This window comes from Hylobates moloch, unplaced genomic scaffold (genome assembly GCF_009828535.3).
Source record: "Hylobates moloch isolate HMO894 unplaced genomic scaffold, HMol_V3 SCAFFOLD_6, whole genome shotgun sequence".
NCBI classification, from domain to species: domain Eukaryota; kingdom Metazoa; phylum Chordata; class Mammalia; order Primates; family Hylobatidae; genus Hylobates; species Hylobates moloch.
This window is the reverse complement of record NW_026652281.1, coordinates 19,041,064-19,067,392: the sequence shown is the minus strand read 5'-3', so window position 1 is coordinate 19,067,392 and position 26,329 is coordinate 19,041,064. Positions and strand designations below refer to the sequence as shown.

Genomic DNA, 26,329 nt, shown 5'->3' with positions numbered 1-26,329 from the left:
GTAACAAACCTGCACATTGTGCACATGTACCCTAAAACCTAAAGTATAATAATAAAAATAAAAATAAAAAAAATAAAAAAATAAAAAAAAGAACTACAATAGACTTAGCATACAAGATCCCAAGCTCCTGAAAATGGACACTTGAGTCTCAAAGATCAAGTAAAACTTATTAAGACTAGAGGGAGAAAAGGGAACAGAGTCCAGGTTGAGATAATGGACTTCGGGATCAGACTGCCTGTGTTCATATCCCTATGCTGCTTCTCTCTGTGATCTTGGGAAGTTTACCTTCTCTCTCAAAGGTCCACTTACCATATACAAAATGGGAATAGTGATACTTGAACCTGAAGACTGTCCTCAGAATTAAGTGAATTATGTATTAAAAACGGAAACATGAAGTTTTTAGTGCATGCTGTTACATGTTAATGAGGCAAGAACATTTCAGGCAGAAGGAATAACTCATGAAAAAGTATAAAGGCATGAGAAGGCATTGAGGGAGCGGAAACCAAGTTTCTGTACTTGATAAGACACAGCCCTGGAAAAGTGGTCATGGACTAGAAACTGAAGGGACTTGAGTGCCCTGGTAAGGACCTTATCTTCAAGTGACATTATCAGTTTGTATTAACATTTTAGTATAAACTCATGAGTATGTCTAAGACTCAGTAGGAAAAGAGAAGAGATTTACAGAGTTGAAGACAAAGGTTAGGCAGGATGTAGAGATCATCTATCTCCATTCTTCGAGCTGACTTAACCAGGCCACTACTGAACTAGTTCCCATACTCCAACCATAAGTATTGTGGAGATTATTGTCAATCTGTGGAGGGCATTAGAGAGAACGCACACTGAGCACTGGCGAATAATTCTACATTTCTTCTCTGACTGGAAGTGTACAGTATCAACTGTGTTGTTTTTATACATGCATTTGGATACAACATGGTCTAAAGATTTAGGAGATGAAGAATGAGCTCTGCATAGTTGTATATAATAAAAGCATCAAAGAGAGCAACTTAATAAAAAGATTACTTCAATATGCATGATTTTCACAGACAATGGATAACTTATATGGCAGAGTCAACCGTGAAGTTGAGATTCTTTAGAAACCTAGAATCTTCCAGGTAGCCTATTTAAATGAAAATAAGCACACAGGAAACTGACAGATTGGGGCCAACACAGCTGTCACCAGCTGGGACACTGAGGGAAATAGACTTTTCTAACTCTCTCTTACCTGATGTATCTACCACTCTTGGTACAGATAAAAAGCCTCTCATTTTGTAAACTATCCCCCTCATTTTATAAACTATCCTCCTTTTACATTTCTTACATCTCCATCTCTGTCTCTTCTATGGGAATGTCTTCTTCCATCTGTTTACCCCTGAATACAGGCATTTCTCAGGACTTCCTTTTTTTTTTTCTACTTCCTATTCCACCTACTTTCCCAGGGTGATATAATCCGAAGCCAATGGGGGTTCAGCTTTACATTGATTAATTCCAAAGTGTCTCCATTTCAATTTTTCTTCTGACTTCCATATATATATATAATAGTAACTTCTATTCAGATGTCCTCAAGCATCTCAGATTTAATAAATCTAAAACTGAACCCATCATCTCTCCTCCCAAAGGCCTCTTCTGATATCCTTGACTATTTATCTAGTCACTTGAAAATTAAAAATAAACCCCCCAACAAAAACACAAGTAACGACTAAAAAAAAAAAAAAAAGTTATTAATCTAACCTTCTGCCTTTGTTCCTCTATGTCTGATTGAGTTTACTCATGATGTTGTCTACCTCCTAATATTTTGCCTGTCATCTCTTTCTACCACTCTGTGTTATAAGAACATTTCTTTAGCCAGTCATAGTGGTGTACCTGTAGTCCTAGCTACTTGGGAACCTGAGGCGGGAGGATCATCTGTGCCCAGGAGTTTGAGGCTGCCGTGAGCCATGATCACACCACTGTACTCCAGCTTGGGTGACAGAGTGAGACCCGATCTCATCTCTAAAAGAAAAAAAAAGAAAACACAGTTCTATAAAATGTACCATGTGCCAGTTCATGTAGTTATGTTACATGTGTTATTTTATTTTTATGTTTTCTATAATCCTTTGAGGTAGATAGTATTTGTATCCTCATTTCTTATTATTTTTAAATTTTTTTGTGGGTACATAGTAGGTGTATATATTTATCAGGCACATGAAATGTCTTCATGTAGCCATGCATTGTGAAACAAGCACATGATGGCAAATGGGGTATCTGTCCCCTCAACCACTTATGCTTTGAGATACAAATAATCTAATTAAATTCTTTGTTATTTTAAAATATACAATTTTTATTGACTATAGTTAACCTATTGTGCTATCAAATAGTAGGTCTTATTCATTTTTTCTAACTTTTTTTGTACCCATTAACCATCCCCACCTCCCCTAAAACTCCTCACCAGCCTTCCTAGGCTCTGCTAACCATCCTTCTACTGTTTATGTCCATGAGTTCAATTGTTTTGATTTTTAGATCCCACAAATAAGTGAGACCATCCCATGTTTGTCTTTCTGTGCCTGGCATCTTTCACTTAATATAATGATCTCCAGTTCCATCCATGTTGCTGCAAATGACTGTATCTCATTCTTTTTGTGGCTGAATAATATTTCATTGTGTATAAGTACCACATTTTCTTTATCAGTTCATCTGCTGATGGACACTTAGATTGCTCCCAAATCTTAGCTATTGTAAACGGTGCTGCAGCAAACATAGAAGTGCAGATGTCTCTTAGATACACTGATTTCCTTTCTTTTGGGTATAAACCCAGGAGTGGGATTGCTGGATCGTATGGTAGCTCTCTTTTTAGTGTTTGAGGAACCTTCAAACTGTTCTCTATAGTGGTTTTACTAATTTACATTCCCACTAACAGTGTACAAGGGTTCCCTTTTCTTCACATCCTTGCCAGCGTTTGTTGTTGCCTGTCTTTTGAATAAAAGCCATTTTAACTGGGGTGAGATGATATCTCATTTTAGTTTTGATGTGCATTTCTCTGATGACCAATGATGTTGAGTACCTTTTCATGTGCCTATTTGCCATTTGTGTGTCTTCTTTTGAGAAATGTCTATTCAAATATTTTGCCTATTTTTTGATTGGATTATGGGATTTTTTCCTACAGAGTTGTTTGAGCTACTTACATATTCTAGTTATTAAACCTTTGTCAGATGGATAGTTTCTAAATATTTTCTCCCATTCTGTGGGTTGTCTCCACTTTGTTAATTGTATCCTTTGCTGTGTAGAAGCTTTTTAACTTGATGTGATCCCATTTGTTCATTTTTTGCTTTAGATGCCTGTGCTTGTAGTGTATTACTCAAGAAATCTTTGCTGAGGCCAATGTCCTGGAGATTTTCCCCAAGGTTTTCTTGTAATAGTTTCATAGTTTGAGGTCTTAGATTTAAATCTTTAATCCATTTTGATCTAATTTTTGTATATGGTGAGAGATAGGGATAAAGTTTCATTCTTTTGCAAATGGATATTCAGTTTTCCCAGCACCATTTATTGACAAGACTATCTTTTCCCCAGTGTATGTTCTGGCACCTTTTTCAAAAATGAGTTCACTGTAGGTATGTGGATTTGTTTCTTCGTTCTCTGTTGTATTCCATTGGTCTATGTACCTGTTTTTCTGCCGGTACCATGCTGTTTTGGTTACTGTAGCTCTGTAGTACAATTTGAAGTCAGGTAATGTGATTCCCCCAGTTTTGTTCTTTTTGCTGAGGATAGCTTTGTCTGTTTGGGGTCTTTTAGTGATTCCGTATAAATTTTAGGACTGTTTTGTTTTTTTTTTCTATTTCTGTGAAGAATGTCATTGGTGTTTTGATAGGGATTGTAATGAATCTGTAGATTGCTTTGAGTAGTATGGACATTTTAGCAATATTGATTCTTCCAACCCATGAACATGGAATATCTTTCTACTTTTTGATATCTTTTTCAATTTCCCTCATCAGTGTTTTATAGTTTTCATTATAGAGGTCTTTCACTTCTTTGGTTAATTCCTGGGTATTTAATTTTATGTGTGGCTATTGTAAATGGGGTTACATTTTTAAATTTCTTTTTCACATTGTTCACTGTTGGCATATAGGAATGCTAATGATTTTTGCATGTTGATTTTGTATTCTGCAACTTTACTGAATTTATCTGATTTAATAGTTTTCTTGTGGAGTCATTAGGTTTTTCCAAATGTAGGATTATATCATCAGCAAACAAGGATAATTTGACTTCTTCCTTTCCAATTTGGATGACCTTTACATTTTTCTCTTGTCTGCTCTAGCTAGGACTTCCAGTAATATATTGAATAACAGTGGAGAGAGTGGGCATCCTTGTAGTGTTACAGATCTTAGAGAAAATCTTTCTGTTTTTCCCATTTTAGTATGATACTAGCTGTAGGCCTGTGGCATATGATTTTTATTATGTTGATGTATGTTCCTTCTATCCCCAGTTTTTTGAGAGTTTTTATACTGAAGAGATGTTGAATTTTATGAAATGCTTTTTCAGCATCAATTGACATGATCATATGGTTTTATCCTTCATTCTATTTATAAGATGTATCATGTCGACTGATTTGCAAATGTTGAACCATCCTTGCATCCCAGGGATATTTTCCAATTTGTCATGATGAATGAACTTTCTAATGTATTGTTGCATTCAGTTTGCTAGTATTTTGTTGAGGATTTTTGCATCAGTATTCATCAGAAATATTAGCCTGTGTAGTTTTTTTTTTTTTTTTACCAGGGTAATACTGGCTTCCTAGAATGACTTTGGAAGTATTCCCTCCTCTTATGTATTTTTTGGAATAGTTTGACTAGGATGGGTATTAGTTCTTTCTTAAATGTTTGACAGAATTCATCAGTGAAGCCCTAGGGTCCTGGACTTGACTTTACTGGAAGACATTTTATTATGGCGTCAATCTTGTTACTTGCTATCTGTTCAGATTTTTGATTTCTTCATGTTTCAATCTTGGTAGGTTGTATATTTCTAGGAATTTGTTCATTTCTTCTACATTTTCCAACTTATTGGCATATAGTTGCTTATAGTAGCTACTAATGATGCTTTGAATTTCTGCAGTATTGGTTGTAATGTCTTCTTTTTCATTTCTGATTTTATTTATTTGGACCTTCTCTCTTTTATTCTTAGTCTGGCTAAGGGTTTATCAATTTTGTTTAACTTTTCAAATAAAGCAACCTTCTGTTTTATTGATTTTTTTGTATTTTTTATTTCAATTCCATTTATTTCTGCTCTGATCTTTATTATTTCTTTTATTTTAGGTTTATGTTTGGTTTGCTCTTGCTACTCTAGTTCTCTGAGATGCATTGTTAGATTTTTAGAGATTTTTCCTTTTTTTTTTTTTTTTTTTTATGTAGGCACTTATAAACTTCCCCGAGTACTGCTTTTGCTGAATCCTAAAGGTTTTGGTATGTTTTGTTTCCATTATCTTTGTTTCAAGAAATTTTCCAATTTCCTTCTCACTTTCTTCATTGACCCACTGGTCATTCAGGAGCTTATTGTTTAATTTCCATGTATTGGCATAATATCCAAAATTCCCTCTTGTTATCAAATTCTAGTTTTATTCCATTTTGGTTAGAGAAGATGCTTGATATTATATTACTTCAACTTTTGGAATAGTTTAATGCTTGTTTTATGATGTAGCATATGGTCTTTCCTTGAGAATGATCCACATGCTGAGGAAAAGAATGTGTATTCTGCAGCTCTTGGTTAAAATGTTCTGTAAATTTTTATTAGAGTCATTTGGCCTATAGTGCAAATTCAGTCTGATATTTCTTGGTTGATTTTCTGTCTGGAAGATGTACCCAGTGCTTAAAGTGGGGTGTTGAAGTCTCCAGCTATTATTGTATTGTGGCCTATTCTCTCTCAATAGCTCTAATGATATTTTCTTTATTTATATGGGTGCTCCAGTGTTGGTTGCATATATATTTAAAATTGTTATATCCTCTTGTTGAATGGACTCCTTTATCATTCTATAGTGACCTTCTTTGTCTCTTACAGTTTTTGTCTTGAAATCTATTTTGTCTGATATAAATATAGCAACTCCTGCTCTTTTTTGGTTTTTATTGGCATGGAATATCTCTTTCCATTCTTTTATTTTCAGTCTATATGTCTCTTTATAGGTGAAGTGTGTTTCTTGTAGGCAACAGATCAGTGGGTCTTGTTTTACATCTATTTAGCCACTTTATGTCTTTTGATTAGATGGTTTAGCTCATTTACATTTAATGTTATTATTGATAAGTAAGGACTTACTCTTGCCATTTTGTTCTTTGTTTTCTGGTTGTTTTGTGGTCATATCTTCCTTGTTTCTTTTCTTCCTGTATTCGTCTAGCAAAGGTGATTTTCTCTGATGATATGATTTAGTTTCTTGCTTTTTATTCTCTGTGTATTCACCATATGTTTTTGGGTTTGAGGTTACCATGAGGTTGCAAATACTATCTTATAAACTATTATTTTAACCTGATAACATCTTAACAGTATTTCCATAAACAAACAAGCAAAAAGAAATCCAACAAAAACTCTCTGCCTTAACTTTGTACCCCAACTTTTTAACCTTTTTTTGTTTCTATTTATATCTTTGTACTGACTATGCCTTGAAAAGTTTTTATAGTTATTAGTTTTGATTGTTTCATTTTTTAGTCTTTTTACTTAGGATAAATGTAGTTTGCACACCTCAGTAACAGTGTTAATAATATTCTGTGTTTTTCTGTGTACTTACTATTACCAGTGAGTTTTGTGCCTTCAGATGATTATGTATTACTTATTAATATCCTTTTCTTTCTGAATGAAGTACTTCCTTAAGCATTTTTTGTAGGACAGGTCTGGTATTGCTGAAATCCCTCAGTTTTTGTTTGTCTGGGAAAGTCTTTATTTTTCCTTCATGTTAGAAGGATATTTTTGCCAGATACACTATTCAAGGGGAATTTTTTTTTTACTTCAGCATAGTACATGACACACCACTTTCTCCTGGCTTGTAAGTTTCCCACTGCTGCCAGTGTATTGGAGCTCAATTGTATGTTTTTTGTTTCTTTTCTCTTGCTGGTTTTAGGATTCTTTCCTTATCCTTAACATTTGGGATTTTGATTATTAAATGCCTTGAGGTAGTCTTCTTCAAGTTAAATCTGCTTGGTGTTCTATAACCTTTTTGTACTTGGATATTGGTATCTTTTTCTAGATTTGGGAAGTTCTCTGTTATTTCTTTGTAAAAACTTTCTACCTCTATCTCTTTTTCTACCTCTTCTTTAAGGACAATAACTCTTATATTTGCCATTTTGAGGCAATTTTCTAGATCCTGTAGGTTTGCTTCATTGTTTTTTATTCTTTTTTGTTTTGTCTCTTCTGACTGTGTATTTTCAAATAGCCTGTCTTCAAGATCCCTAATTCTTTGCTTGTTCAATTCTGCTGTTAAAAGACTGTGATTCACTCTTCAATATGCTAATTGCATTTTTCAACTCCAGAATTCCTGCTTGAGTCCTCTTAATTATTTCAAGTTCATTTGGTGTTCTATCCCTCTGTGGCTCTGCTGGTACCTGAAGCCAGTAAGTCTCAAAGGTTCATCCAAAGTCCTCGATGTAGTACCTTGGTGTCACTGCTGGTTATTCAGGGCTTTTCAGTTAATAGGTGGCAAATACTGCCAGGACTGGGTTCCTTTCTTCAAGGCAGTGGGTTCCCTTCTGGCCCAGGGGATGTCTGGAAATGTCTTTTGGGAGCTAGGACCTGGAATGGAGGCCTCACAACTCTAACTGGCGCCCTATCCTTTGTGGTTGTGCTCATATCCTAGATGTAAGACAAAGTCTTCCCCACGTTTCCGTCTCCCCTCCTCAAGCACAAGGAAGTAGTCTCTTTGGAGCCACCAGCTATGCAGCCTGAGGTTAGGGGAGGGGTGATGCCAGAACTTCCTTGGCTATCCCAGCTGGTGTCTCAGTATAATTGTGCGTACCTCCTAGTCCACTGTCTCTAGGACTTGCCTAAGAGTTGCAGTCCTTATGGCCCAGACTGCCTTTCAAGTTTCTTAGAGGCTCAGAGTGCTATAGCCTCATTATGAAGGTTTATAGGCACTCAGTTTCTTACCAGTGGGATTGAGGATTCCCCTCTGGCTAAGGCTGGTTTAAATGCTCTCTCTATGGTGGGTGTCAGGTGAGTTTGATCTGGTTTTCCTTTCTGCTCTAACAGGACAGTGTTGAGGTCACTGCCTTGCAATTGCTGTATTGTCCCTCTCTCAGCACCCAGAGATGCTCTCTGCACCACTCTACAACTGCTGGGGTGGTGGAGGGGTAGTATCAGCAATTCAGCACTGTTTTTCCATCTTCAGTGCCTTTTTCAGCGATATGAAGTTAAAACCAGGTATTATCAGTGCTCACATGATTTTCAGTTTTTTATGAAGGTAATTTTTTTCTGTGTAGATGGTTAACTTGGTGTCCTTGCAGTGGTGACAATTGTTGGAGCTTTCTATTCCACTATCTTGCTCTGCCCTCCCTATTCTCATTTTATAGGAGGAAAAAAAAGGCAGGAAACTGAAAGATTTTAAATAAATACACAAGGGGTGATGTGATTCCCAGTATGCCATTTTGCATACCAGGAGACCCTGGACCCTTGACTCTACAGCCAATTTATATATTGCTTGGATTACTGCAGTTTATTGCCTTCTCTGTGTCTTCTGGATTTCAGTCTAACCCTCTCATAATCTAGTTTCCAATTTTTCTAAAAGGTGCATTTGATAATATTCTTTTCCGGGATTCTTCACACCTTCAGAGTAAAATTCATACTCTTCAGCTAGGCACACAACAACCTGAATATGGTTAGTAGATTAAGTGCACCAAATTCACCTGGGGATCAGAGTTAAAATGAAGATTTCTGGATCCCATCCAGATGCACTAAGTCAGAGTTACTGAGTCCGGGACCCAAGAGAATCAGCATTTTAAACATGGACCCCAAAATGTGATTCTTGTGCATATTTAGAGAAACATCTGAGTTTATAGAGATCTTTTATTTCTATCCCTATGTACCATACTCCTTCCTGCCTCCAAGTCTCCTGGTTTTCTTCAAAACTTTCTCTTCTTTTCCTTTAACCTTCTCATCCTCCAAGACTTAGTGCCTTAGGGAAGTCCTTCTGAATCCCCCTGGATGCTACTTTCCCTAAGCCTTTCCAAGCTATTGCTTTGTAGTGCTACCATTGCATTTTGTGCATGTGGTGTTACACACTAGGGAGCCTAGTAAAATGCTAGACATAAAGTTTCTTCACATTAATTCCATAAATATTATTTACTGCATGCCATACCCTGGACACATAAATGTGAGTAAAAGTCAGCCTCTAAAGACAAAAGTATGGGAAGGCACAGTCTTCTTTGTGAAACCTAAGAGAGTAAGATGACATTTCAATGATAGGAAAGATAAACAATGTTTGTAAACATCTTGAGGAAGAATTTGTTTCCACTAATTATTATTATTTGGACAATAATTATTCAGAGTCTTACTCTGTTAAGAGTTGAGATAAATACATTTTTTCCACCAGATATTTTGCTATCCAGTTGTATGTATTTGGACGAGTTATTTCTCTGCCAGTTGGAGTAGATACCCATGATTCTGAGATTCATTTACATGATTTCTAATGAGTCTAAAGTTGTAAAATTGTTGTATTTTATTATCTCATTTTCTAAATCTGCATGGTTTTCTCTTATCTGCTGAAGCTCATTGCTCAGGACCCTAAGTCTCAGCTCTGAATGAGAGCTCACCTGTTTTCTATCTCCTGTGATGCCAGCTCCATGCCCTAATTTGTCTCTTCTGTGAACTCCATGAGGTTATCCCAGTGATACTGTGAATGAGATGGTCACTATAGTGATATATTTTATATGTTTATAGCTTTCTATTTTATAGCCTTATAGAATGGAATCCAGTTTCTCTTTTACAAAGGAAACCATCTTTGAAGGAAGAGATTTTCATGTGGGCTGTGGCGTTATTAGATTGCTTAATTATTGCAGTAACAAAATAGTTGCTGTAGGAATTTTCTTGAGTTCTAACTATCAAAAAATAGTTTTAATATGACCAGTGATTATTTACTCTAGGTTTTAGTAAATTTTATTTGATAATCAAAATGTAATAGTTTGTTAAAAGCAAAAATTTTACTGAGAGCACAGAGTATACATCTAGGTATACCTTTAAACCCATGTAAGTGTGCATGTTCCCATTTAGAGATCAAATAAAGATGAAGATTCATTTCCATATTAAAAACGTCATCCTAGTAGCTAATGTATTTCACATTTAATATATGAATTAGACATTGCAATAAGCAAGTTACATATACATGCTCACATATTCCTATTCATATACAATTTTTATCTATATAACAGTCCCAAAGCTAGTAAGTAGCAAATCCAAGATTTTTATCTACGCATTTTGACCCCAAATAATTGGTTTAACATCCCCCAGAAATGTTATCTTCCAATGTCCACCTAAGCTCTCTATACTTTGTCTAGTTTCTAGCCTATAGGATGAAGGAAGGAAAGTAGGAGCAAGCAATTTTCTTTTAAAGGATGACCCGAAAGTTTTACATACTAGTTCTGTTCAAATTCCGTGTTTTACTACTCAGTCACATAATTACACTCAGTTGAACAGTAGATTGAGAAATGTTTCTGGGTGCATAGCCACACATCTAACCAAAAAGCAGTGGTGGGGTGGGGATGTGGTTAGGGAGATTTTTATTACTAAAAGTAAGAAAGGGAGAATGGATACTGATGGACAATTAACAGTCTCTACTACAGCATGTCATCCAGCAATGAGGACAGGAAGGTGATAGCTGGAAGAAAGTAAGGAAAATGTGGAAAAGTATCTAAGTAGAAGGAGGTGTCTCTTTTTAGTTATTGGATGTATCCATATTAATCTCATTTGCTTAGCAGAAGTTGACACTGGTGAGAAGCTATCACTTGTCACAGTTGGTGAATATGTGCTGGATAATACTCAGAGTCTCATTTCCCTTCAAGGCCAATTATCTATCCATCTAGAAAGGTGATGTTGAAAAATATATATATATATACACACACACACACACGCACACACACATATATGTTAGAATGTAAGTATATACACACACATAATATATAAACAACATATGTATGCATAGTTGTGTGTGTGTGTGTGTGTGTGTGTATATATATATATATATATATGATCAGTTTTGTCTTTGGTATTAACTGCTGGTACCGAATCTGGAGCCATAAAGTTTACTTTTAACTATAGTGATTCTGATTCAGATGGCTAGTATTGTTTTTGTCATCTTGCATTGACTTGTTATATGATATAAATAAGGAATATTTGCATTAATCGTTACAACACTTCAGTCAACTTTGTTAACGGATTATACATGATATTTGAGTAAAACTGGATTTATTATATATTTTTGAAATCTGCATCATTTGCTAGAAAAAATGAGAAACAGTAACTTATGGGGATAGTCTGCATAAGATTAGTTTCCAGCAATAGTGTTGGGATCCAGTTCTTATTAGATTACAGAGTTGACAGGTGGGCATAGAAGTCATAATACAAAGGAAACAGTAGGTCAAGAATCCAAGAGATAAGGCTGGGAGCAGTGGCTCACATCTGTTATCCTAGCACTTTGGGAGGCCAAGGCAGGCGGATCATCTGAGGTCAGGAGTTCGAGACCAGACTGACCAACATGGCGAAACCCCGTCTCTACAAAAACTACAAAAATTAGCTGGGCATTGTGGCGCATGCCTGTAATCCTAGCTACTTGAGAAGCAGAGGCAAGAGAATCACGTGAACCCAGGAGGCAGAGGTTGAAGTGAGCCGAGATCGCTACACTGCACTCCAGCCTGGGCAGCAGAGTAAGACTCCATCTCAAAAAAAAAAAGAATCTAAGAGAGGATAAATTAATTCTGCAAAAATGAAAATATGTTAGAGGTCAAAGCAAAGTAGGATATGTGGTTAGTAGAATAGGATAGAATAGAATAGAATAATATAATAGAATAGGCAAGCTAAAACCCAGGTACCTGGTATAAGACTCAAGGGATTTATCAGAAACCGAAAAGATAGATTAGAACTCTGAGAACACATATCCTGAATTCAAAACAAAGTTAGAGACATACAGGGAATCATGAATAATTGAATATACATGTTTCACTCCACTCTTGAAGAGACTTCACTGAATTTATATTAAATAGTAAAGAAATATAAAAGCTATCGGTCAACAGTGCAAGTTGTGGAAAGATGACAGCAGCTTAGAGACATCAACAGAATATGATAAATAACAAGGAGAAGAGCAAGTGATAGCTGATTTACCAGTATACCATGGAGATCATTCTTCAACTGTAGAGAATTCTTAAACTTGATTGAATTGTACACATGAATGGCTGCATAATGTGACATGTAAGTTACACCTCAATAAAGCTGTTATAATCATAAATTTATTATTGAAGCACCATATGCATACAAGAAATTGCAGAAACAATTTGTTCAACTGCTGAATTTTCCCAGTGTGAACATAACCAATAGCTACCACTGGGATCAGACTATAGAGAATACCTAGGTATTCAACTTGCAAGGGACATGAAGGACCTCTTCAAGGAGAATTGCAAACTACTGCTCAAGGAAATAAGAGAGGACACAAACAAATGGGAAAAAAAAAATCATGCTCATGGATAGGAAGAATCGATATTGTGAAAATGGCCATACTGCCCAAAGTAATTTATAGATTCAGTGCTATTCCTATCAAGCTTCCATTGACTTTCTTCACAGAATTAGAAAAAAACTACTGTAAGTTTCATATGGAACCAAAAATAGCTCGTATAGCCAAGACAATCCTAAGCAAAAAGAAGAAAGCTGGAGGCATCATGCTACCTGACCTCAAACTACCACAAGGCTGTAGTAACCAAAACAGCATGGTACTGGTACCAAAACAGATATATAGACCAATGGAACAGAACAGAGATCTCAAAAATACCACCACACACCTACAACCATCTGATCTTCGACAAACCTGACAAAAGCAAGCAGTGATGAAAGTATTCCGTATTTAATAAATGATGCTGGGAAAACTAACTAGCCATATGCAGAAAACAGAAACTGGACCCCTTCCTTACACACTATACAAAAATTAACTCAAGATAGATTAAAGACTTAAATGTAAAGCCCCAAACCATAAAAACCCTAGGAGAAAACTTAGGCAACACCATTCAGGACACAGGCATGGGCAAAGACTTCATGACTAAAACACCAAAAGCAATTGCAACAAAAGCCAAAATTGACAAATGGCATCTAATTAAACTGAAGAGCTTCTGCATAGCAAAAGAAACTATCATCAGAGTGAACAGGCGGCCTACAGAATGGGAGAAAAGTTTTGCAATCTATCCATCTGACAAAGGGCTAATATCCAGAATCAACAAGGAACTTAAACAAATTTACAAGAAAAAAAAATCAAAAAGTGGCCAAAAGATATGAACAGACACTTCTCAAAAGAAGACATTTATGCACCCAGCAAAGTGCCATAGCACATGTATACCTATGTAACAAACCTGCACGTTCTGCACATGTATCCCAGAACTTGAAGGGGAAAAAAAAAAAGAAGGAAAAGAAAACATCAACACCACAGATATCTCCCTTGTGCCCATGCCCAGGCTGTAATTTCTCCTACCCTAAGATATTCACCGAGTTGGTTTTTAAGAGCATTTCTTCCCAGGTTTTGATGTGTCTTTAAATGGAATCATACTACCTAATCTTTTGTACTTGTCTTATTTTCATCAGTATTATGTGGATGAACCTCATTATTTCTGAGATTCTTCCATAGTTTCACATGTTACAGCAGCTGTTTCCTTTTCATTGCTGTATAGTATTCCATTTTATGACTATTCTAACATTTCTTTATCCATATACTATTGATGATTATTTGAATTTTAAAAATAGTGCCACTCTGGATAGTCTGTACATGCGATTTGTATGCATTTCTGATGGCTGTATGTTTTAGATCATTGATTAATGGGTATGCAAATATTCAACTTTAGTAGACCCTGCAAACTAGGTTTGCAAAGTGTTTATCCCAGTTTAATCTCTCAGTATGTAGGCATATGATACTTCTATTTGTCCCCACAGTCTGGTCAGCACTTGATATAGTCAGTGTCTTTAATTTTAACTAATTCCAGGGATTTTAATTTATTTAATGTATTTTGGTTTTAATTTGTATTTCCCTGAAGACCAGTGAGGTTAAACATTTTCACATGCTATTAGGCATTTAGATATCCTATTGTGAGAAATGGTTGTTCAAGTTCTGCCCATTTTTCAATTAGACTGTCATTGATTTAGAATAGCACTTTATTTCTTTATTCTGGAAAAGTAGTGCAACTATCTTCTGTCACTTGGTGGCATGATTTCCACTGTGATAGTGACATGTTTTAATAAATGGAAGTTCTTACTTTTTATGTAGGCAAACCTATACATGATTTTTGTTTCTGCTCTGATTTGGCTTCATTTGAGGAATCTGTATTCCCAAGCAATTATAATTTCTGTAAGATCCTGACAGAAAGTGGAGCTGAATCCTTTGTAATTCATGCATAGTAATTTAGTAATCAGAAGCATCTACCTGAAATTAGGATGTGTGGGGCAGTCACTTGAGGCACTTCTTTCAACTAACTAGACCTTTATTTTGCCATTGGTGTCAAAAAGAAAATTGTAGTATCTTTTATTTATTGAGTCATTTTGTTTATATTGGAGCTGTTTGCTAGAAATCTAACTAATGTGATCTTATTATAAGCCATCAACAACTCTGAAAGGTAGGTGTTATTATTATCCACTTTACAGATAAGGAAACTCAGGCTGACTGAGTGATGTTAGTTTGCTAAAATGGCAGAACTAATAAGTGGGAGAAGTTCAGTCTGTCTCATTCTAAAGTCATACTTCAAAGCCAAATGCCCTTTAAGATTTTATGTGTGTCGGGAACTTATTTGGGTTTGCTCATTGTTAAATATGTTTAATATTATTCACTTTGCCAATATGAAGGTGCATTGAAAAATACAATTCTCTGTTGCAGATAAAGGAAGACCTAGGTCTAGAAAAATAGCAGAAAGTGGAAGAGGGAAACGATATTCATACAAATTACCTCAAGAATACAACATAGAGACTGTAGTGGTTGCAGACCCAGCAATGGTTTCCTATCATGGAGCAGATGCAGCCAGGAGATTCATTCTAACCATCTTAAATATGGTAGGCAAACTTTAAAGTGCGCTTGGAATTTTTTCAAGAAAACTCTAAGGAAGACATGTGTGAGTATAATGAAATTCTTTAAAATTAACTCATTACTATTCCTTTCTCTTATTGTCATCAGTAAAAAAAAATACTTAGGTATACAAAATTGATCCATCTCAAAAGCAATATCAAAATAAAAATTTACATCTTGTAAAAAAGAAAACACCCTTCTTGTTAATTTTGATGTGGCAAAGCTCTTTCTATGTTACTCTTTTCTCTCTTTTTTTTGGTACTGTTCTTTTCCTTTTTTAAAAAAATGTTTCTAGCCCTATTTTATGTATGTATTTATGTATGTATGTATGTATTTATTTATTTATTTTGTTGGTACATAGTAGATGTATATATTTAGGGGTACATAAGATATTTTGATAAAGGCATACATTTGGTGAAATTATCATAAATATTTTAATATATGTTTATATACGTGGCCCCACAAAAGGACCATAGGTTAATTATGATGTGATATAAAAATGAATGTTGGTAATCCACTGAGATATTATATACGTGTGTAAAATTGGATGTCAGATATGATTCTAGTTGATGAGCTAAAATTTTAACCAACTAAATCACAGGTGGCTAACTTGAGTTGATGATTTCTGATTGTAGAAATCCTAGTATCTATCATGTTTGCTTATTACCAAATTAATCCGTTGACTTAATTGCATACTCTGTTGGGCAAACCTCATTCAAGGAAGAATCAGAAGGTTGTAGTGAAGAGTGATTCTTAGATGAGAATAAACAGAAATAAATGTTGAAGGCAAATGTCCATTTATAAGTCAATTACCGTTTAAGAATGGCTGATGTAAGGATAAATATAGTCCCATTTTTTACTATCTTTGCTATCATTTGGCTGTTTTCCTGGGGAACAGAGGTTTTTTTTTTTTTTATACTTTAGATAATTCTGTCCATATTCCGTTACCTCCTAAGCACTCCTCTAAAATGGGATATATGGTAAATTAACACTGCCTAACAACCAGTCTTTTCTAAGTAGAAATATCTCTGAAAGCATGGGTTTGGTGTGTCAGTTATATATTTTCTAATACAAATTAAATCAATACTAAGTTTTCTTTTAAATTCAATGTAACAAAAAATTACTTTGCTTTACAAGCTTTTATTTATTTTTTTTTTAAAAAAAGATTTCTCAACTAAATTGAGACATCTCCATGTATGGGCCTTGAGAAAAATTAAGATGATTTTCAGTTTAATTTTAGGATCTTTATTTTTATTTATTTTTAGGTTTTTAACCTTTTCCAACACAAGAGTCTGGGTGTGCAGGTCAATCTTCGTGTGATAAAGCTTATTCTGCTCCATGAAACTCCAGTAAGAAAGTCTTGAGTTTTTTATTAAATTAAATGGGTGAGAAATTTTGTTCAGAAACTTTCAAGTAAAGGGAATGTTAAGGATATACTTAAAAATCCGGAAATATCCATTGAATCACTTAAAGTATACATAAAACTGGCCTTTAGTTTTGGTTAATGCCCCAATCTTATTTAAAAAATAAGATGTTGTTAGTTTCCAAGAATCCTGAAAACAAATCTTAACTTTCCAAAGTATAATAAGTCATTTTAAGTGACAGTTTTATTCTATTATTTAGATGTCTACTTTTAACACTTTTTATTTATTTTAAATGGGAACTATTCTGTGACATCATTTTGATATGCTGCTTAACTGGCACTTTAGAAAATGTTCTACATAGAAAATGTTGTTCTTAAGTTGTAGAAACAACAAGTTATTTAAGTCTGAAAGTTCCACATTCTTAATTGAACCTCTTTGCTTTTTCAGAATACCATTAAACAGATTTTGTAATTATTACACCTTCACAAAGTTTTAAGCTTTTAAGCTCAGGGTAAATTAAACCTGAATGTCTTCCAGGTTCTAATTAATGTTATGGTCAGCAGTTTGCTTTAGTAATTCAAGAGTGCCTTTGTTGTTGTTGTTGTTGTTGTTGTTTTGTATATACCTAAGAATAATATGCCTTGTGATGAGCTCTGTTCTTTTGCAGCCAGAACTATATATTGGGCATCATGGAGAAAAAATGCTAGAGAGTTTTTGTAAGTGGCAACATGAAGAATTTGGCAAAAAGAATGATATACATTTAGAGATGTCAACAAGCTGGGGGGAAGACATGACTTCAGTGGATGCAGCTATACTTATAACAAGGTAAATTTTCCAGAGCCAATTAAATGGCATTCCTAATTCCGTCACTGCACTGTTAATCCCATTAATCCCTTAATAGATGTTTTTATTTCAGATTTCATGTTTCAAAAATGATTTTGGCATAATGATGTCAGTCGTCTCCCTCAATTCATAATAACAGATTTGTAAACAGCTAAATATTGGATGGCATATTGACAAAAAATTTGGTTAGTTAATTCTAAAAAATTACCCTAAATTTTTGACCTTAAAGGCATAGTCATTGGTAATGATAAGCTAAAACTATGGTGAATTTTGCTGTAAGTTCAAAATTATGAAGCTAGACTATATGTTTTTCAGACATCACCATATAAAGTAACCTAATATGTTAAATTCAGCAATTGAAAAACCTTCTGGGCTGGGCGTGGTGGCTCACGCCTGTAATCCCAGCACCAGGGAGGCCGAGGCGGGTGGATCACGAGGTCAGGAGATCGAGACCATCTTGGCTAACAAGGTGAAACCCCGTCTCTACTACAAAATACAAAAAAAGTTAGCTGGGCGTGGTAGCGGGCGCCTGTAGTCCCAGCTACTTGGGAGGCTGAGGCAGGAAAATGGCATGAACCCGGGAGGCGGAGCTTGTGGTGAGCCGAGATCGCGCCACTGCACTCCAGCCGGGGCAACAGAGCGAGACTCCATCAAACAAAAAAAAAAAAGAAAAAGAAAAACTTTCTGGCTCCATGTGGGAAACAATTTCAATTAAGTCACTGACTGATTAATTATAAACTACATTGTGAATGTGCTACTAACAAATATTTTTAATATAGCATTAAGTATAAGATGTAAATAAATGTAAGTGAAATAATGAGCAACAATATGCTCTATATGATTACTATGTTTAATAATCATACATAATTTGTCTTACTTAAAACTGGTAAAAATAAGTAATTCATCGTGAACTAGCAATTTAATTTTAGTTATCAAAAGTGTTAGCATTTCACATCACAGTAGTGTAAATTACATATGATTTTCTGAAATGAAATCATTGAAATCATTGTAGTTTCTTGTAATTAATACTAAAGGCAAATAATTCACAAGGTTGAAAAATCTCTATGCAGGAACACAATTGGACTTCTACTTTCAGCTAAGTAGGTATAACTGATACTGAGCTTCTGCAACAAGCAATCATAATATTGGAAAATAAGAAGTCACTGATTTTAGTCACTGGAGAATGAACAGTGTATGACTGCAATTCCTGAAAGAAGGGAAATTTATTATGCAAACATCGCAGTCAACTCAGCTTTTTCCTCAGGAAAAATTTCTTAACTAGCGTAGCAAGCCAGAATCTAGGTAGAGCACAGTGATCCTGCTGAGGACACCAGAGATAAAAGTCTTAGGCATGGAGAGGTGCCGTGAAGTACATGTGCTGACCATACGTGAGAACTTGGCAAGGCTGGTCTGAAGATGAACAGAGGAGGCTGCCCCAGATTTACCATAGGATTGCTGCTATGAATTAAAAAAGATAAGAGGAATGAGCAAATTCAAAGCACAAGAGTGGAACCATCTTGTGATACCTTATCAACATTTTTAGCCTTAGGGGAGACAGAGCTTGGAGGTCGGATACCACCAAATTACAGAGGCTTGGGTATCATCTTGGATTTTTCATAGATCTCCCCTACCAAAGAATAAAATCAGATTTATCCAAGTGCAGGATCATGAGCCAGTAATTGAACTGCCTCTTAAAACAGCTGTAAGCACTCTTCAGAGGAAGATAACAGAATAGCACATCTCTAAAAATATATCATCCACAATGTCCAGAGTATAATAAAAATTAGTCAAGCAAAGAAACATGAAAATGTGACCCATGGTCAAGGAAAATTAGTCAATAGAAACTGACCTTGAGATAGCCTAGATGTTGGATTTAGCAGATTAATGTAGTTGTAATTGGAGTCTCAGAAGGAGAGAGTAAGAATGGTTGAGAAAAATTATTTGAAGACATAATGGCAAAAAATTCTGTAAATTTGATGAAAAGCAACAAATATGGACCTAAGCACATCACACGAAAATTGCTGAAAACCAAAGAAAAACAGAAAAATTTCCATCAGCCAGTGGGGTGAGCGTCGGGGGGAGCAGAGGGAACAATGAACAGGAGGAACAATGTTCAAATAAATGGCTGACTTCACACCCAAAAAACAGTAAGTTCAAAAGACAATGAAACAACATTTCTAATGTACTGAAAGAAAGTAAAATAAAGAAATCCTATCAACCAAAAATACTTATTGAGTTCTCGAGGTACTATCTTAATCTCTGAAAGCGTATCTATCAAAAAATATATCTACAACTAATATCACAGCAAAAGGAGAAAACTGAACATTTTCTCCTTACAACTGAAAGCAAGGTAAGGATGTCCCCTCTTACCACTTCTATCGAATATCATACTGAAGATCATAACCAGTGCAGTAAAGCAGAAAAAAACAAAACAAAAACAAAGGAAAAGCATACATATTTGGAATAAAAAGGAAAATGTCTCTTATTCACAGATGATATGAAATAGTACAAAGAATATTTTAAGAAATCTAGCAAAAATTTGCTAGAATTTATAACTGGGTTTTCAAGGCTACATAATGTAAAATCAGTTTTCAAAAACCAATTATGTTTATATATACTGGAAGTGAAAAACTGGAAAAAACTTACAGTGACTTCCAAAACCATAAAATACTTAAGAAAAATTTTAGTAAAATATGTGTAAAACCTCTAAAATGAGAACTATACAGCACTGTTATGAGAAATTAAATATCTAAATACAGATTAATTGGAATACTAAATATCATTAAATGTCAGTTTTCTCCAAATTGATTTATAGACTCAATATACTCCCAATGAAACAACCTTTTCAGGCATGTTTTGTAGAAATTGACAAGCTGACTCCAGTACTAATTTGTAAAGGCAGAGGACCTAGAAGAATCAAAACAGTTTTGAAAAATAAGAACAAATTGAGGCCAGGTGTGGTGGCTCACACCTGTAATCCCAGCACTTTGGGCGGCTGAGGTGGGCAGATCGCATGAGGCCAGGGATTCAAGACCAGCCTGGCCAACATGACAAAATCTCATCTCTACTAAAATTACAAAAATTAGCTGGGCATGGTGGTGCATGCCTGTAGTCCCAGCTACTTGGGAGGCTGAGCCACGAGAATTGCTTGAATCTGGGAGGCAGAGGTTGCAGTGAGCCAAGATTGCGCTACTGCACTCCAGCCTGGGCGACTGAGCAAGACTCTGTCTCAAACAAACAAACAAAAACCCCCCAAATCTTCCCATTCTGTCACAGGAATGAAAATGTTTATATATACATATATATGAACAAATTGGATGGACTTAGACTATATGATTTCAAAACTTACTATAAAGGTTTGGAAATCAAGATAGTATGGTTTTGGCAGAAAGTCATGCAAATCAATGAAGCAAAATAAACAGTCTAGAAATAAACCCACATATATGTGGTCAATTCATTTTTAATAAAGCTACCAACATAATTCAGTTATAAAAATAATCTATTCAGGAGATGGTATTAGAATACATCAAATGGTACAAATGGAATATCTGGACACCTTTGTGAAAAAAATGAGTATCAGTCCTATTTAACATGTGTAATTTTAATTCAAAAAGGATCATAGAAATAAACATGAAAGCTAAAACTCTATTGTAGTAAAAAAAGAACATCTTCATGAACAAGGGGAGGGCAATGATTTCTTAGATGGGATACAAAGAAGTACTAATCAAGAAATATTAACAATCATCTGGAATTTTTAAAAATGAAAACCATTTCCCGTTCAAAAGATGTTCAGATCTTTTGTGAATTTGAGAAAATAGTTGTCATGCATATACTAACAAAGAACTTGTATCCAGAATGTTTACATGTGTGTGTATATACACATATACAAATACAAAAATATGTTAACCTCTTAAAAATAATAAGAAGAAATATGAATCTCCAATAAGCATATAAAGAGATACTCAACATCATTAATACTCAGGAAAACGCAAATCAAATTCACACCCACTTGAAAGGCTTCAGTTATAAAAATTGAAAATACTCAGTGATGGTGAGGATATGGAACACTCCTCAGTTGTTGGTGGGATTATAAAATGGTTCAACCACACTGGAAAATGAGTAGTTTCTTATAAAGTTAAACATTTGCTTACCATTTAGCCCACATCCGCTTCTTAGATATTTACTTAAGAAAAATACAAATGTTATTCACCTAAAAAATTGAACTTGAAATTTATAGAAGCTTTTATAATTTTTTCATAATTTTTCATAATTGCCAAAAATTATAAATAAATGTTCATCTATAGGTGAATGGATGTATTGTGTGTTCATACAACTGAATACTCTTCATCAAACTACTAATAAATGCAACCACATGGATGGATGAATATGAATAACATTATACTGAGGCCGGGTGTGGTGGCTCATGCCTGTAATCCCAGCAATTTGGGAGGCCTAGGCAGGCAGGCAGATCACTTGAGGTCAGAAGTTCAGTATCAACCTGGTCAACATGGTAAAACCCTGTCTCTACCAAAAATACAAAAGTTAGGCAGGCGTGGTGGCTTGTGCCTGTAATCCCAGCAACTCAGGAGGCTGAGGCAGGAGAATTGCTTGAACCTGGGAGGCGGAGGTTGCAGTGAGTGGAGATTGCACCACTGCAATCCAGCCCAGGCAAAAGAGTGAGACTCCACCTCAAAAAAAACAAAAAATTTTACTGAGTGAAAAAGCCAAATTAGAAACCGATCAGAGGATGATTCCACTTATATAGAGTTTGAAAATAGGCAAAATTCACCTGTAGTGTGACAAATGTCCCCACCTTTAGGTGGGAAAACTGACTGCAAAAAGGCAGAAGGAACTTTCCGTAGTGGTGGAAATATGGCATATATTGCTTTGAATACACGCGGGTTTATACATTTGTCAAAATTCACCAATCTTCTCATTTAACTTGTGCATATTTTATGTAAGTTTTACCATAATAAAGTTGGTTAAGAGTAGTAAATTGGTAGTTTTATTTCTGTGGGATCGGTGGTGATATCCCCTTTGTCATTTTTTATTGCATCTATTTGATTCTTCTCTCTTTTCTTCTTTATTAGTCTTGCTAGTGGTCTATCAATTTTGTTGATCTTTTCAAAAAACCAGCTCCTGGATTCATTGCTTTTTTGAGGGGTTTTTTCTGTCTCTATTTCCTTCAGTTCTGCTCTGATCTTAGTTATTTCTTGCCTTCTGCTAGCTTTTGAATTTGTTTGCTCTTGCTTCTCTAGTTCTTTTAATTGTGATGTTAGGGTGTCAATTTTGGATCTTTCCTGCTTTCTCTTGTGGGCATTTAGTGCTATAAATTTCCCTCTACATACTGCTTTGAATGTGTCCCAGAGATTCTGGTATGTTGTGTCTTTGTTCTCGCTGGTTTCAAAGAACATCTTTATTTCTGCCTTCATTTCGTTATGTACCCAGTAGTCATTCAGGAGCAGGTTGTTCATTTTCCATGTAGTTGAGTGGTTTTGAGTGAGTTTCTTAATCCTGAATTCTAGTTTGATTGCACTGTGGTCTGAGAGACAGTTTGTTATAATTTCTTTTCTTTAACATTTGCTGAGGAGTGCTTTACTTCTAACTATGTGGTCAGTTTTGGAATAGGTGTGGTGTGGTGCTGAAAAGAATGCATATTCTGTTGAATTGGGGCAGAGAGTTCTGTATACGTCTATTATGTCCGCTTGGTGCAGAGCTGAGTTCAATTCCTTGATATCCTTGTTAACTTTCTGTCTCATTGATCTGTCTAATGTTGACAGTGGAGTGTTAAAATCTCCCATTAATATTGTGTGGGAGTCTAAGTCTCTTTGTAGGTCACTAAGGACTTGCTTTATGAATCTGGGTGCTCCTGTACTGGGTAAACACCTCTACGCAAATAAACTAGAAAATCTACAAGAAATGGATAAATTCCTCGACACATACACTCTCCCAAGACTAAACCAGGAAGAAGTTGAATCTCTGAATAGAGCAATAACAGGCTCTGAAATTGAGGCAATAATTAATAGCTTACCAACTAAAAAAAGTCGAGGACCAGATGGATTCACAGCCGAATTCTACCAGAGGTACAAGGAGGAGCTGATACCATTCCTTCTGAAACTATTCCAATCAATAGAAATAGAGGGAATCCTCCCTAACTCATTTTATGAGGCCAGCATCATCCTGATACTAAAGCCTAGCAGAGACACAACAAAAAAAAGAGTATTTTAGACCAATATCCTTGATGAACATCAATGCAAAAATCCTCAATAAAATACTGGCAAACCGAATCCAGCAACACATCAAAAAGCTTATCCACCATGATCATGTGGGATTCATTCCTGGGATGCAAGGCTGGTTCAACATACAAAAATCAATAAATGTAATCCAGCATATAAACAGAACCAAAGACAAAAACCACATGATTATCTCAATAGATGCAGAAAAGGCCTTTGACAAAATTCAACAACACTTCATGCTAAAAACTCTCAATAAATTAGGTATTGATGGGACATATCTCAAAATAATAAGAGCTATCTATGACAAACCCACAGCCAATATCATACTGAATGGACAAAAACCGGAAGCATTCCCTCTGAAAACTGGCACAAGACAGAGATGCCCTCTCTCACCACTCCTATTCAACATAGTGTTGGAAGTTCTGGCCAGGGCAATCAGGCAGGAGAAGGAAATAAAGGGCATTCAGTTAGGAAAAGCGGAAGTCAAATTGTCCCTGTTTGCAGATGACATGATTGTATATCTAGAAAACTCCATTGTCTCAGCCCAAAATCTCCTTAAGCTGATAAGCAACTTCAGCAAAGTCTCAGGATACAAAATCAATGTGCAAAAATCACAAGCATTCTGATACACCAATAACAGACAAACACAGCCAAATCATGAGTGAACTCCCATTCACAATTGCTTCAAAGAGAATAAAATAACTAGGAATCCAACTTACAAGGGGTGTGAAGGACCTCTTTAAGGAGAACTACAAACCACTGCTCAATGAAATAAAAGAGGACACAAACAAATGGAAGAACATTCCATGCTCATGGGTAGGAAGAATCATTATCGTGAAAATGGCCATACTGCCCAAGGTAATTTATAGATTCAATGCCATCCCCATCAAGCTACCAATGACTTTCTTCACAGAATTGGAAAAAACTACTTTAAAGTTCATATGGAACCAAAAAGAGCCCACATTGCCAAGTCAATCCTAAGCCGAAAGAACAAAGCTGAAGGCATCACGCTACCTGACTTCAAACTATACTACAAGGCTACAGTAAACAAAACAGCATGATACTGGTACCAAAACAGAGACATAGATCAATGGAACAGAACAGAGCCCTCAGAAATAATGCCACATATCTACAACTATCTGATCTTTGACAAACTTCACAAAAATAAGCAATGGGGAAAGGATTCCCTATTTAATAAATGGTGCTGGGAAAACTGGCTAGCCCTATGTAGAAAGCTGAAACTGGATCCCTTCCTTACACCTTATACAAAAATTAATTCAAGATGGATTAAAGACTTAAATGTTAGACCTAAAACCATAAAAACCCTAGAAGAAAACCTAGGCAATACCATTCAGGACATAGGCATGGGCAAGAACTTCAGGTCTAAAACACCAAAAGCAATGGCAACAAAAGCCAACATTGACAAATGAGATCTAATTAAACTAAAGAGCTTCTGCACAGCAAAAGAAGCCACCATCAGAGTGAACAGGCAACCTACAAAACGGGAGAAAATTTTTGCAACCTACTCATCTGACAAAGGGCTAATATCCAGAATCTACAATGAACTCAAACAAATTTACAAGAAAAAAAAAAACAACCCCATCAAAAAGTGGGCAAAGGATATGCACAGCCACTTCTCAAAAGAAGACATTTATGCAGCCAAAAAACACATGAAAAAATGCTCATCATCACTGGCCATCAGAGAAATGCAAAGCAAAACCACAGTGAGATACCATCTCACACCAGTTAGAATGGGGATCATTAAAAAGTCAGGAAAAAACAGGTGCTGGAGAGGATGTGGAGAAATAGGAACACTTTTACACTGTTGGTGGTACTGTAAACTAGTTCAACCATTGTGGAAGTCAGTGTGGTGATTCCTCAGGGATCTAGAACTAGAAATGCCATTTGACCCAGCCATCCCATTACTGGGTATATACCCAAAGGATTATAAATTATGCTGTTAGAAAGACAAATGCAAACGTATGTTTATTGTGGCACTATTCACAATAGCAAAGACTTGGAACCAACTCAAATGTCCAACAACGTTAGACTGGATTAAGAAAATGTGGCACACATACCCCATGGAATAGTATGCAGCCATAAAAAATGATGAGTTCGTGTCCTTTGCAGGGACATGGATGAAGCTGGAAACCATCATTCTGAGCAAACTATTGCAAAGACAAAAAACCAAACACTGCATGTTCTCACTCGTAGGTGGGAATTGAACAATGAGAACACATGGACACAGGAAGGGCAATATCACACACCGGGGACTGTTGTGGGGTGGGGGGAGGAGGGAGGGATAGCATTAGGAGATATACCTAATGCCAAATGAGGAGTTAATGGGTGAAGCACACCAACATGGCACATATAATCATATGTAACAAACCCGCACGTTGTGCACATGTACCCTAAAACTTAAAGTATAATAATAATAAAAAAAAATTCACAAAAAAAAGAAAAAAAAGAGTAGTAAATTGAAGTTGGTAGAAGGGATGGAAAGATTTGCATGGATGGAGAGGAGACTTATGGTTATAAGCTTTGAGGTGAGTCTAGGTTACACATTTGCATTTGTCAAGTCTTTCTTCCTTCTTAACAGTGATAGATTTGAGAAATATTGCTTCTGAGACTAAACAAGATGAAAATCA

The 26,329-nt window shown here is 35.6% G+C and overlaps 1 protein-coding gene across 1 annotated transcript in view; it reads left to right on the top strand.

The window, feature by feature from the left end:
* Window positions 1-26,329, top strand: part of ADAMTS19 (ADAM metallopeptidase with thrombospondin type 1 motif 19) — a 286,463-nt gene that overhangs the window by 55,935 nt on the left and 204,199 nt on the right. Inside the window, exons 4-6 of the mRNA XM_032156524.3 lie at window positions 15,053-15,225; window positions 16,504-16,587; window positions 17,270-17,427. Coding sequence (XP_032012415.1) covers window positions 15,053-15,225; window positions 16,504-16,587; window positions 17,270-17,427 — 415 coding nt within the window. The remainder of the gene's footprint in view (window positions 1-15,052; window positions 15,226-16,503; window positions 16,588-17,269; window positions 17,428-26,329) is intronic.